At 37.7% G+C, this 13,581-nt stretch overlaps 1 protein-coding gene across 1 annotated transcript; it reads left to right on the top strand.

Moving 5' to 3' along the window:
* The first annotated feature begins 3,197 nt into the window (after positions 1-3,197).
* Positions 3,198-7,992, top strand: LOC110936794 (casein kinase I). The gene is made up of 14 exons (XM_022179198.2): positions 3,198-3,817; positions 3,908-3,948; positions 4,543-4,612; positions 4,732-4,880; positions 4,956-5,051; positions 5,155-5,225; positions 5,289-5,350; positions 5,438-5,501; positions 5,586-5,670; positions 5,762-5,888; positions 5,998-6,071; positions 6,159-6,222; positions 6,473-6,582; positions 7,508-7,992. Exons 1-14 carry the CDS (start codon positions 3,742-3,744, stop codon positions 7,760-7,762), a joined length of 1,344 nt encoding a protein of 447 aa, XP_022034890.1. The 5' UTR covers positions 3,198-3,741; the 3' UTR covers positions 7,763-7,992.
* The last annotated feature ends 5,589 nt before the right edge of the window (positions 7,993-13,581 follow it).

Genomic DNA, 13,581 nt, shown 5'->3' with positions numbered 1-13,581 from the left:
ATTTGTAGGGTAATTTTGAAGAATATTATAATTACTCTACAAATGATCTTGTAAGCCAATTTTGATTTTGTAGGGAAATTTTGTAGAGTATCATAATTACTTGCCAATGAGCTAGTGGTGGAGTGGTAAGGGAGAGACCTTGTGTTCCAAGTGACCCAAGTTCAATTCCTGCCCCTAGCATTTAGTTTCTGCGGCACCTGGTGATGATGGGAGACTAGGCGAGTAGGCGGCGATCGCTAGTTCGATCCTTGAACTGAGCGGGTTTTACCTCACCGCACTGTCGTGCCTTCGGGCGAGTGTTCACAGGCTTCGGCCCTAGGTGAGAGTTTTCCCCGGTTCGGAAGGCGAGTGTATCCCGATGTGGTGAATTTCGCCAGTAGCCCATTTGGAGGATTCGTTGGCCGTTCAAAAAAAAAAAAAAGTAGAGTAATTTTGATAATCATTATCCCTACAAGCACATTTTACAAAATTATCCTACAATATCAAAATTACCCTACATGATTATTTATAGAGTAATTTTGATAATTACCATACGAGCAAATAATTACAAAACTGTTACCGTGTTTTTTTTTTTTTTTTTTTTTTTTTTTTTTTTTTTTTGCTTTTTCATGTATTTCGTACGTTTTGTACGATAACACTATAAAATTAAGGTTCGAAAGTATATACGCTTGTATTGGATATTTTAAAATATTCATTGATATTTTAAATATTTTGCACGTGTTTTAGTTAAAATCATATCTTTCTATTACAATAGATATTCAAATAAAACGTGGCCTACAACTCAAGGAAAGGTGTCAATAAATACAAACGAAATTCATGTAAAAATATTCCCATTCTTACCTAACTGGCGTAGTTTATAGTTATCTGAAAATAACTTATTACACAAGGTTAATGATTTAAATAATTTAAAAGACAGTAGTTGTCATATCATAAAAACTTCAAAATTTTGCTGTATTAGCTGTATATTTGATGTGTTCACTTGCATCAAACGTGTTCATATGTTGTCACGCAAACATTTTCATCAACATGTCAAATTTAATATTTTGACAGACAAGTCGGAGATTTTTAAGAAATTCATTGAGTTAACTATAATTTTCGTCCATGTGGTTTGTTGGAAAATGTCACTTCAGTCTAAAAAAAATTGCGTCAGTTCCGTCCTCAACATTTTTGAAACGTGCCACTTCAGTTCAAAAAGATAACGTGCCGTTAAAAACGTTGAGGACGGAATTGGGGCAAGACGTTATCTTTTTGGACTGAAGTGACACGTTTCAAAAATGTTGAGGACGGAATTGGCGCAATTTTTTTTTAACTGAAGTGGCATTTTCCACTAAACCACAGGGACGAAAATGACAGTTAACTCTAATTAATTTTTATGTATAATAGTATAATACTAACCCCTATGGTCACCGTCGACATGGTCCAACATTGCGGACCACAACATCGCCCTACCGTGGCCACAATGTGATTGAAGGAGCGTGGAGAAAGCCACGAGAGTGGAGAAGCATGCCAACGACAATGCCGTTCAATAACTACTTTTTTTAGAGAATAAAAAGAGTACTACTTTTTAGATGATAAAAAGAAATAAATTTCTAAATAAGTTACCTTAAATCCAACCGTTTCTTTTAACATTTCAACTACTCTTCAAACATAACATATTTTGTTTAGATACAGATAGCTTAGATTCATCATCTTTGTCATCAGAAAAATATTTACGACGATAGGCATCGTATTAATGTAAACAATATGGAATCTAACGTGACGCCGAGTTGAGTATGAAACCACAACATTAATCAATTTTTTACAATAATTAATATTTAATAATTTATATTAGTAATTTTTTAAAATAATTACAAGTAAATAAAAACACAAGAACCCATGACATCATAGACTAGTGACATTTTGAGGTGAGATAAGGCTTACCATTAGGTTCTGGGTTCAAGTCTCACAAGGAGGTTTTTCTCAAATTTATTTGGTTTCCTCCTGAATTTATGTATAAGCATTATAACCTAGTAAAGATAGATATGATCGAATAGCTTATGACACAATCATACATGATACTTCTGTAGTCCGTTAGGTATCCAAATTTTCTTTTAAAAAAAAAGAGTTAACTGCCATTTTCGTCCCTGTGGTTTGGTCACTTTGGTCATTTCAGTCCATTTTTTGAAAATGCGCCATTTTCCTCCCCGACGTTCTGGAAAGGTGCCATTTCAGTCCAAAAATCATAACCCAGTTAAGTCGGTTAGTAAATAAGGACTGATTGTGTAAATTTGTAACATAAAGGACTGATTGTGTAAATTTGTAACACCACCACCACTAGCCCTGCCACCACCACCACTCCGCTGCCACCACCGCCACCACAGCCACTGCCACCACCACCACCACCGCCACCACAGCCACCACCGCCACCACAGCCACTGCCACCACAGCCACCACAGCCGCTGCACCACTCCGCTGCCACCACCGCCACCACAGCCACTGCCACCACAGCCACCACAGCCGCTGCACCACCACCACTCCTCTCTCTCTCTCTCTCTCTCTCTCGTCGTTATCTCTCTCTCTCTCTCCGACTGTGATGATGATTGATGAAGATGAGTTGCAGGTTGTCGGTTTTACAGCGGTGAACGGAGGTGATGACAGAGGTGAACGGTGGTTTACGGTGAAGTGGTGGTGGGTTATGGTGATGGTGCAGCGGTGAGGAGACGATGGAACGTGGTGGTGGGTTATGGTGATGGTGCAGCGGTGAAGTGGTGGTGGGTTATGGTGATGGTGCAGCGGTGAAGTGGTGGTGGGTTATGGTGATGGTGCAGCGGTGAAGTGGTGGTGGGTTATGGTGATGGTGCAGCGGTGAAGTGGTGGTGGGTTATGGTGATGGTGCAGCGGTGAAGTGGCAGTGGCTGTGGTGGTGGTGGTGGTGGCAGTGGCTGTGGTGGCGGTGGTGGCGGTGGTGGCAGCGGAGTGGTGGTGGTGTTACAAATTTACACAATCAGTCCTTTATGTTACAAATTTATACAATCAGTCCTTATTTACTAACCGACTTAACTGGGTTATGATTTTTGGACTGAAATGACATCTTTCCAGAACGTCAGGGAGGAAAATGGCGCATTTTTGAAAAATGGACTGAAATGGCCAAAGTGACCAAACCACAGGGACGAAAATGACACTTAACTCAAAAAAAACACATAAGAAAAATACAAAGCGAGGAGACAAAGAAACAAAAGAAAGGACATCTCTCTATCTACCTTTCTCTTTATTTATTTTCTTCATCATTCTCCCCTTCACATATCTTCTCTCTCTCTCTCAACGCAATCCACTCCCTTTTTCTCACCCCCTTCATCAATCTTCAATAACTCAATCAAACGGTTAATCTGCATGCACAACTTTCCCCAATCAATGAGCGTCGATCATACGCGTTTCAATTCTAGCCGCCGTTAAAGAATCACGTCCCCGTTACTATCAATCATATCATTGCCAACAGATGGTTGAAATTAGGGTTTGTCGGCGTATGTGAAAATAAAAGTTTCGATTTTCATTCAAGAATAATAAATCTTGTTGTATAGTGTTTGTGGACCGAAATCGATCGTTAATTTGGATCGTTTTTGGTGTGAATCGGCGCTTGATTTGATTATTATCAAGTGGGGTTGAGTTTTTACAAACCCTAGGTTAGGTATAATTGGGTACATATAGATCTGAGTATAGATTAGCAGTTTATGTTGACCGTGTGAGTTGATTTGAATAATAATTATGGATCGTGTTGTTGGTGGTAAGTTTAAGCTTGGGAGAAAGATTGGGAGTGGATCTTTTGGTGAGCTTTATTTAGGTATGTTTTTGATTGTTTATATTAAGCTTTGTTTTGGGTATTTTATTTATTATTTTCACTGGTTGATTGTTTTTGTTTGATGATGTGCAGGTGTTAGTATTCAGACTGGGGAAGAAGTTGCTGTTAAGCTGGTATTGATCTCTATTCTTGATGATGATTTTGATGTTAAATTAATTGATTTATTTATTGACTTGTTGTGATGCAAATAATGATTATTTAAAGAAGCATTTGCGTAAGATATTGCTGTAAAAGTTTTGTTGCAACGTTATCAGACCGATTGTTAAAGCCCTAAATGCTAAAAAGTGGTGATTTGATAGTCGCTATTCGCTTCGAGAATGCACATCCAAACGCCCCATCGTATACCTTTATGTAGGATTTTATGTATGTGATTATATTATGCTATGTTAGTAGTATATGAGTATGACTATCATAGTATGTAATTTGCATTCGTATTAAATTCATGCTATATTAGTTGCCTTAGTATAGGGCTAAAGGCTGCATATATTTGTAAGCTCTCAGAGCTAAATCTGGAAGTATTTATTAATTAGATATCTATAAGATTGTCCAAAAATTGTATGTTAGATTTCTTCTAGAACCACAGCAATGGCTCATGCCTTATTGTTTTAAAATCCTTGCAATCTGTAGCCAGACGACCTTATAGAACCACGCCATATACGTAATGGCTTTTACCGTATGTTTATATTCTCTGTGACTTCAATGTACAGGAACCCACCAAAACGAAGCATCCTCAACTTCATTATGAATCAAAAGTTTATATGCTGCTTCAGGGAGGAAGTGAGTTTCTCTCTATCTCTGTCTTAAACTCTTAATACTATCTCAGATCAACATGATATGTGGTAAATAAGTACCATTTTGAATAACACGAGCGTTTGTTTACGTTTGTTATAATGAAGTGGGAGTACCTAGCCTTAAGTGGTATGGAGTTGAGGGCGATTACAACGTCATGGTGATCGACCTACTCGGACCAAGCCTTGAAGACCTTTTTAACTATTGCAATAGAAAGTTTTCCTTGAAGACAGTTTTAATGCTTGCAGATCAATTAGTAAGCGCTAGCGATCCCGTCTTTTTATAGATTGTATTAGTTCAATCACTAATAATCTATTATGTAACTTTGCAGATAAATAGAGTTGAGTACATGCATGCAAGAAGTTTTCTTCACCGTGACCTAAAGCCTGATAATTTTTTAATGGGCCTGGGCCGCAAGGCAAATCAGGTGATTGTCAACTTATGGATTAGAAATCAGTCAATCACCATTAATTTGATCAAGATTAAACGTTACCTTTTTTGATATCTTATTATTGTCGTTGTTATGGCAGGTGTACATCATTGATTTTGGCCTCGCAAAAAAGTATAGGGATCTTCAAACTCATAGACACATACCGTATAGGTAACGTTGCAACCTTTTCTATATCTGTATATTTGGAACCCTTACACGATAATTTTTCGTCAGGGAAAACAAGAATCTTACGGGCACGGCTCGGTACGCTAGTGTCAACACACATCTTGGAGTTGGTGAGTAGTTTTTTCATATCAATGATTTGTTTCGGTATGTTGAATAAGTGAATGCGTTTAAAATTTTAAATGTTTTAAATTATCCAGAACAAAGTAGACGGGATGATTTGGAATCACTCGGTTACGTTCTTATGTATTTCCTAAGAGGAAGGTGAGTATTTTTCTTAGTTTTTTGTATCAACTTTATGCTAATTGTTGGTATTTTATATAAAATTTATTTGTGTTTTTGCATTAGTCTTCCCTGGCAGGGACTTAGAGCGGGAACCAAGAAGCAGAAATACGATAGGATAAGTGAAAAGAAGATGTTGACTCCAGTAGAGGTATATTTTATTTTCCAGTTTCTGTTTATGTGAGTATGTGACTATAAAGTCGTATAATTTCACACGACATTAAATTTTTATAATATAACAGGTGTTATGCAAATCGTATCCATCAGAGTTCATGTCGTACTTTCACTATTGTCGATCGTTGAAATTTGAAAGCAAACCAGACTATTCGTATTTAAAGAGGCTTTTTCGAGACTTGTTCATTCGTGAAGGTGACAAACGCTTTTTTATGTATATATATTTACAGTCGTTACTCGTTAATATTAATATATACTGAATGTGTTTATATTTGTTAACGTGGACCTGAATTTTTGTTCACAGGCTATCAGTTTGACTATGTCTTTGATTGGACCATATTAAAGTATCCACAAATTGGTGCAAGCTCTAGAACACGGGTCAGTGAAAATACAACCTGTACTGGTGGTAGATTTATGTCATTCTTTAAGATGATTTATTAATTATTAATTGTGTTCTTTTTGCAGATTCAAAGTGTGAATGTTGGTCAAAATGTTGGGACATCTGCAGAAAAACCAGGAAGAACCTCGGGTATTGTTTTAAAAACCAGTTTCTCATGGTCAAATTGGTCTGGGTTATATCCTTTATTTCTAACGGGCAAATGGGTATAACTAAAAAATAGCTTATAAGGGCACACATCATACAGGTTGAAACTCAAAAGTGGCCCAAAGTGTATATTTGTTATTCTTAACGCCTTTGTAAATTGTTGTATACATTATTTAGGGAAGCTACATATGTGTTTGTTGATGCTTACGATTGGTTGCTTTTTTTAATCTTGTAGCTGTGCAAGATGTTCGCGAGGCCTTCCCTAGAAGAAATTCGCCAGGTGGCAGTCGCCTTGAACTTTCAAGAAACAGGATTTCAGAAAATGTACCTTCATCAAAAGATGTGGTAATTTTCTAATGTTCTTTGTGTTTACAAATCTTGTCCCAACTTTCTTGTATTAAATGACTACAAAATCGGTAAGTATGTTGCATTAAATGGTTATAAAAAGTAGGGGTGTGCAAAAAATCGAATTAACCGAACCATAACCGAATTAACCGACAAAACCGAACCGAAAAAACCGAACCAAATAAAAAACCAGTGGGTCGGTTAATGGTTTTTTTGAAAACCGAATGTAGCGGGTCGGTTATGGTTTATCATTTTTTCCATACCCACCATAACCGAACCGAACCGACATGTAATAAATCTTTGTAGGATTTAGGACTTTTCACCATATTTTTAATATTTGATGTTTTTGACCGAAGATTTTTAGTACTTATTGGTTTTTCATATTATTTTGTGGTTTTGGTTATATGTTTATTTGAATTATGGATTGTATCATAACACTTTATTTGAATATTCGGGGTATTAACATTATAGATTATATGTATGTTTTAATACTATGTAATCTACTAATATATACAAATATGCAATAACAATTTATTCCATGTTAAAAAATTAAGTTTTTTTTTTCGCTAAGCTAAATACACGGTTAACCACCCATAACCGACCCGCTCTAACCATTAAAACCGAATAACCATAACCACCATAACCGATCGGTTATGGTTATGGTTATCCAATAACCGATATCACGGTTATGGTTATGGTTTTTGGTCAAAACCGACCCAAACCGACCCATGCACACCCCTAATAAAAAGTATGTTACTTGTATGGTTTTTTTTTGAAAGGTATGTTACTTGTATGGTAAAAAGTGAATGGCACATTGTATTTTCTTGCAGTTTGCCTTTATAATTACATGTCTACTGACATCTTTAGACATAATTAAAACACTTATATATATATATATACTTAACTATGATGTTACCATGCACAGCAACTCGATTCAGAAAAAGTCCGATCTTCTAGAAACGGGAGTTCGTCAAAACGTGCCTCCTTTTTAAGCAGCAACAAACCAACTTCTTCAGCAGATGCGACAGATGGCAGATCAAGCCGACTCATGTCAAGTAGTGGGGGCCGCTTATCTACTACTCAAAGAGGATACGACACCAAACCGTTAGCATCTGGTACTTCAAAAGGCGGCCGTGAAGATCCTCTTAGGAGCTTCGAGTTCCTACAAATCAGGAAGTAAAACGATATAAGGTGATAAAATAAAACTAAAGTGCCCAGAACGTTTTAAGTTGTGCAAAAATAGGAAAATTCATGTTTTTGGATGAGTTTCCTTGTATGGGAATTTTTGTTCTTATGCAATACTTCAAGTAGGCTGCGATGGATGTTGTATGTGCTTTAGAACAAATGACTTCCCTTTATATTTTCGGATTGAGATTTTTTAAATAACTTTTAAAACTGGTTGCCTGATTCTGTGATGTATGTAGATGTACATATTATGGATAGGTTGTGTGTGTAAATGCATGGCGGTTTTGCTGAATAGTGTTTATGGCGTAAGGTGCCTCCATCAACGTTAATGTCGGATTGTCAGATCAAATCTGCTAAAAAACATGGATGTTCTAAAATATTAATTGTCTATTTTTTTGAATCAGATTGAGAGGAAAGATTGCAAAGCATATACAGCAAGAAATAGGTTCAAAATGGATGGTGTAGAAGAATTGTCATAAGATTTGATTGATGTGTGCGAATATGAATTATACCTTGCGCTGATACAAAGTAACCAGCGTTTGTATAAACGGTAGGAAGTATTTAACACTAGGAACGATGGCATCCTCATTGATATACTGATGTATGACTTGGCCGACACAAACTACTTTGCTACCAATGACTTTGTCAGCACAAACGAACCAGGTTTCTGCCGGCGGTAGAAACCTTCTCTGTGCTTGTGTTATTTCCCTTGCGCACCAAACCAACAGTAGTAGCCTTTCATCATTAGCAACTTGTGATAGGCATTATTCAACAGATATCTTCCATTTGCTTTGCCACAGTTTCCATTGGCGTATGGTTAAAGTTACTTAATTAACTTCCTTTGTAAACTGGTTGAGAAAATGATAAGTGATTATCAGGCTATGGGGTGTGGGGGTCATGGATTGGAACATTATTTCCGCATAGGATCATTAGTTAAATGATATGCCATCCCCCTCCTTGATTGATGGTGGTTCCCATGGATTAAACCACAATTACCACGACCCTCTCATTTAATAATTTTAAGACAAAAACAAATTAACAAAAATAAAGAGGATAGTGGTTTGGCTCATGACCACACCCTTAGGGTAGTGGTTTTGAATAATGGATTAAAGATGGATGATGTGGAGCTATGTGGAGGGTCATGGTGGTCATGAGGGTCATGACCACACCCTATAGCTTCATAAGCTAAAGGTGTGGTCATGACCCTCTGTATAGGCATCATGTCACCTACCTCTAATCCACCATCCAAAACCACTACCCTAGGGGTGTGGTCCTCATCCAAACTACCACCCCTTTGTTATTTTAATTTAATTTTTAAACTGTCAAAATCTAGAAAAATGGAAAAGGTGGCCCGTGGTAATCATGGTTTAATCCACGTCAACCACCATGAATCATTGAGGGGGGTGGTGTAGCATTCCATTCATGTTTCTATGTGGCAAATCATGTTCCAACTTGACGAGCACACCCTTCAGCCTAAGCACTGTTGAATTATTTAGTAATTGATTCCGCACTTGTATCAAATATATAAAAGCACATGAAAATACCTAAATACCCTTCGTCACAGAAACATTAGGATGGCACACGTCATCATGACTTCCTACACTTTTTAGTCTAAAATTTTATGATCCTTGTGCTTAATGTCTAGAATTATATAAGGGATCAAATAGGAACATATTTTTTTTTAGAATTTTTAAGAACCATACTCATCCATCTCTTAATCCAAGATTAAAGGTATTTTAGACATAATTGGCATAAAGTTGGATATATTTTGATACAACCAGTGGTACAGTCATTTTTTTCTACGAGTTAGGAAATTTTCGAGAGACGGACGATTGTCTATCACTAAGTTTTGGTTTTTTCTATCCGGTCTAGTTAAGTGGTTCGGGCCAGACCACATAATATAAATAGCAAAAATCAAATTAAAAATGCAAATAATTAATAAAAAATACGTCAATCGATATTAAAAACAAATAACATAAATTCATGAAATTTCATTTGTTGAAACCTATCCATTAATTCATCTATCAAAACGTTTCTAAGCAAATATTTCTCAATAAGACAAATGCAACTATCACTTAAATGTTCATTATCAATCCGATTATGTCACACCCTGACTTTTACGGAAGCGTGATTTGGTGTGACTTGCTTAATATCATTGCATTCAACCATAACAAACATCTCTATGATAAAACCATGATGTCATCCATAAATTAAGTTCCAAAACATTACAATCGTCATTGTTTAATCACAAACCAAGACTTCAATTTCAAGGTACAATACCAACAAGTTTTAGATCCATAAGGACTTCACAAAAGACACTAATGTTTTGGTCAAAAATCAGACAAGGATAATGCAACCAAACTCTCTGTTACGGGGTATGATGCTTGAATTGGTAAACAACAATGAGGATCACTCAGAAATGAATTGCACAAGTGACACAAAGATTTATACGATGAAAAAGCCCTTGATCAATGAATGATCTCCGGCATAAAAAACCTCGGGTGATGGAAACTACCTATCACCAACTCAAATTAAACAATAATTCGTTACAACTTTGGATGATAGCGAGCTAGGTACAAGGATCACTATAGTGTATCGTGTAGAAATGTGTGAAAATTGCTAAGTGTTTTGCCGTAAGCTGTTGAGTGCAGTTGTACGAGTGTGTGTAGCCAAAATTAGCCAAGTGTTCTCAAACTAGCTCGCTACCCCTTTAAAAATAGAAGTTAACTATGCTAACTAACATCCCGCAATCCACGCAAGCCTTCCCACGACTCCATAACGTCCATTTTCAGTCAAGCACGTGCGGAATAACCGTGGAATATTCTTCAGGGACGTTGCCAAGACTAAGTCCAAGCTGTTACTCCTGCAAAACAATACCGAATTCAAAGTGAACAATCGTTAGTATAAGGATCCTTAGGATGATCCATGACCCTGATCCTGAAGCACTTCTAAGGATCACTATCTGTCACAGAAGTAATGATCACTAAACAGGATAACACATGAGGATCACAGGTCATTAGGAAATCCTCCCCTAACAATTGCCCCCAAAATATAAGGAGTAATTATGTAAAATAAATGAGTTATATTTTGTTGATCTTATCCGCAACTAACTAACGGATATATAGCCGTTTAAATCGAACTATCCGTTGCAATCCTGACGTCACAGAAGTGACTACCCTGCAAGATCGTGATTATAAATAGGAGTTAGAGATAGAATCAATTTGCATTTAAATCTTAGAGAAACTCCCTTTATATTCTCATCCGAAGATCAATCAGGTATTCTCTTTTCCTCTTCTTCCTTCTCTTACTCTGTTTTACTTCTTTCATCATCATCTTGCCGAAAATGTTGCTCCGGAACTCTCCCACTAAGGATCACCAGAAAAACAGCCCTCTGAAAAGTCAAGGAATCATCAAAGATTCCGCAAAAGAACGTTGTTGTTTCACTGATCCACAGATCGATAGAATTCGCTATTGCTTCCCAGCGAACACCGTATTTAAATCCTTTGATCCCACTACTCTGAGTGATCATGTTTCTGAAAATTGGGTTGCCTTTCCTGTTACACCGTTCACCATAGGCTATACCTATCCTTTTCCTACCTTTACCCAATCCTTCTTCTCTCTTACTGGCATTTCTTATATCCAAGCTATGCTAATGATCTGGAGGGTTTTGAGTACCCTTGAGAGGATCATTGAGCAGGAGGGGATTGACCTAGGTGTTAGGGCTGGATTTTTATGACCTATGATCCTTACATATGATCCTAACATGTGATCCTAACAAGTGATCCTTGTTTCTCTGGCAGATAGTGATCCTCAGAGGAGCTCCAGGATCAGGATCACGGATCATTCCAAGGATCCTCATACTAACGACTGTTCTCTTTGGACTTAATATTATCTTGCAGGAATTACAAGTTGGATCCGGTCTTAGCAACGTAAACAAGGAATCTATCACGCTAATCTCGCACATGCATAATCAAAGATGGACGTTATGACAAATATGGAAACTCAGCACAATTCAAGGGCGATTATTTAGGCTAAATTTACTTCTATTTCTAAAGGGGTAACGAGCTAGTAGTTAGGTGATTTGACTAAAATAGAACCACACACACTTGTATAAAAGGCACTCTTGAACATGCGGAAGACACAACACACTTCTCACACGCTTTAGCATACGATACTATAGTGATCCTTGTACCTAGCTCGTTACCATCCGAAGTTGTAACCATTATTTGTTATATTGAAGTTTGGTGATCGGTAGTTTCCATCACCCGAGGTTTTTTATGCCGGAGATCATTCATTGATCAAGGGCTTTTTCCTCGTATAAATCCTTGTGTCACTTGTGCATTTTACATTTGAGTGATCCTTCACTTTGTTCATCACACCAAGCATCATTCCCCGTTTACATAAAGTTTGGTTGCATTATCTTTAAGTGATTTTTTGACCAAAACAGTTTGGCGCCCACCGTGGGGCAATTGGTGCTTCATTCATAGGAAAGTTTTTCTGTTGGTGATCATTCCGGAAGTGTTGCATGGCTTCATCGTTGAAGAATACTTCCACAGCGATGTCTGCAGTCAATTCATCTAATGGCATTCCACCTTTGCCTCCACCACCGGCTGGATCTCAGAAAAATGCTGAGAAGAGACCAACTCCTATCTTCTCTAAACCTTCATCTTCTGCTTTAACTTCTTCTGCTCCCAGTACTAGTGATATATTTACTTTGATTTTGCAGATGAGGGATCGTATGCAACAGCAGGATGAAACTAATGACAGGATCCTCAGAGAAATCGGAGATCTCAAAAGACAAAAGAGAACGGCAGAGGATCATTCCCCACTGATGCCCAAATCTTTGAATTTTGATACTCCGATGATTACTTCACAGCCTTCAGAGGCCCCAGAGGTTCAACATATGGGTGGATTAAGAGGAGTGCATTTCGGCCCAGCAGTAGTGACTCAGGCATCAGGATCATATTTCCAACCGACAGGATCCTATACTCAGCATATGGGATCCTTCATGAACTCAGGATCCTCCTTCGTTCCAGGATTATCCCAGGTTCAAGGATCCTCCTTCGTTCCAGGATTATCCCAGGTTCAAGGATCCTCCTTAGTTCCAGGATCATCCCATATTCAGGGATCCCTTCAGATACCAGGATCCTTGAAGAATTTGCAAACAGGAAGTCCAGATGTCCATCAAGGAGATTTTATTCCGATGCAGACCATTGCTTCCACTGGTCCATCCATCATCCCAGAATCCCAGCAATATGGATTCAGATCCAATGTTCCTAACTTGAACCCGATGGGAGGTAACACTTTTAATAATTCTCTTACCACTAACCATGGATTCATGCAGGATACAGGTATCAATCATGCTATGGCCAGAGAGCTACAAAAACTGAAGGATATGATATCAAGTGTTCCAGGGGTAGTCAAACCTATCCCGGAGATTGCAGATGGAAGCCATAAGGTATCTCGTTTTGCACCACCAATTTGTGATGCTGAGATACCCAAAAGATTCCATATCCCTACTATGAAGCTGTATGATGGTACGACGGATCCTGAGGAACACATAGCACAATACAGGGAGAGGATGGAGATCAATCCTATTCCAGAAAGGTTAAAGGAAGCATGCCTGTGCAAGGGATTTGGATCCACTCTTACTGGATCAGCTCTTAAATGGCTGCTAAGTCTTTCCCCTTACTCTATTACTTCGTTTGCTAATTTAGTTAACTTATTTAATAATCAATTTTCTTGTAGTAGAAAATTTGAAAGATTGACTAGCGATTTATATAGGATAACTCAGGGTCATAATGAATCATTAAG

Source organism: Helianthus annuus, chromosome 4 (assembly GCF_002127325.2).
Source record: "Helianthus annuus cultivar XRQ/B chromosome 4, HanXRQr2.0-SUNRISE, whole genome shotgun sequence".
In the NCBI taxonomy this organism is placed as follows: domain Eukaryota; kingdom Viridiplantae; phylum Streptophyta; class Magnoliopsida; order Asterales; family Asteraceae; genus Helianthus; species Helianthus annuus.
Note: the sequence above shows the minus strand (reverse complement) of the source record. Positions and strands in the feature narration are given on the sequence as shown.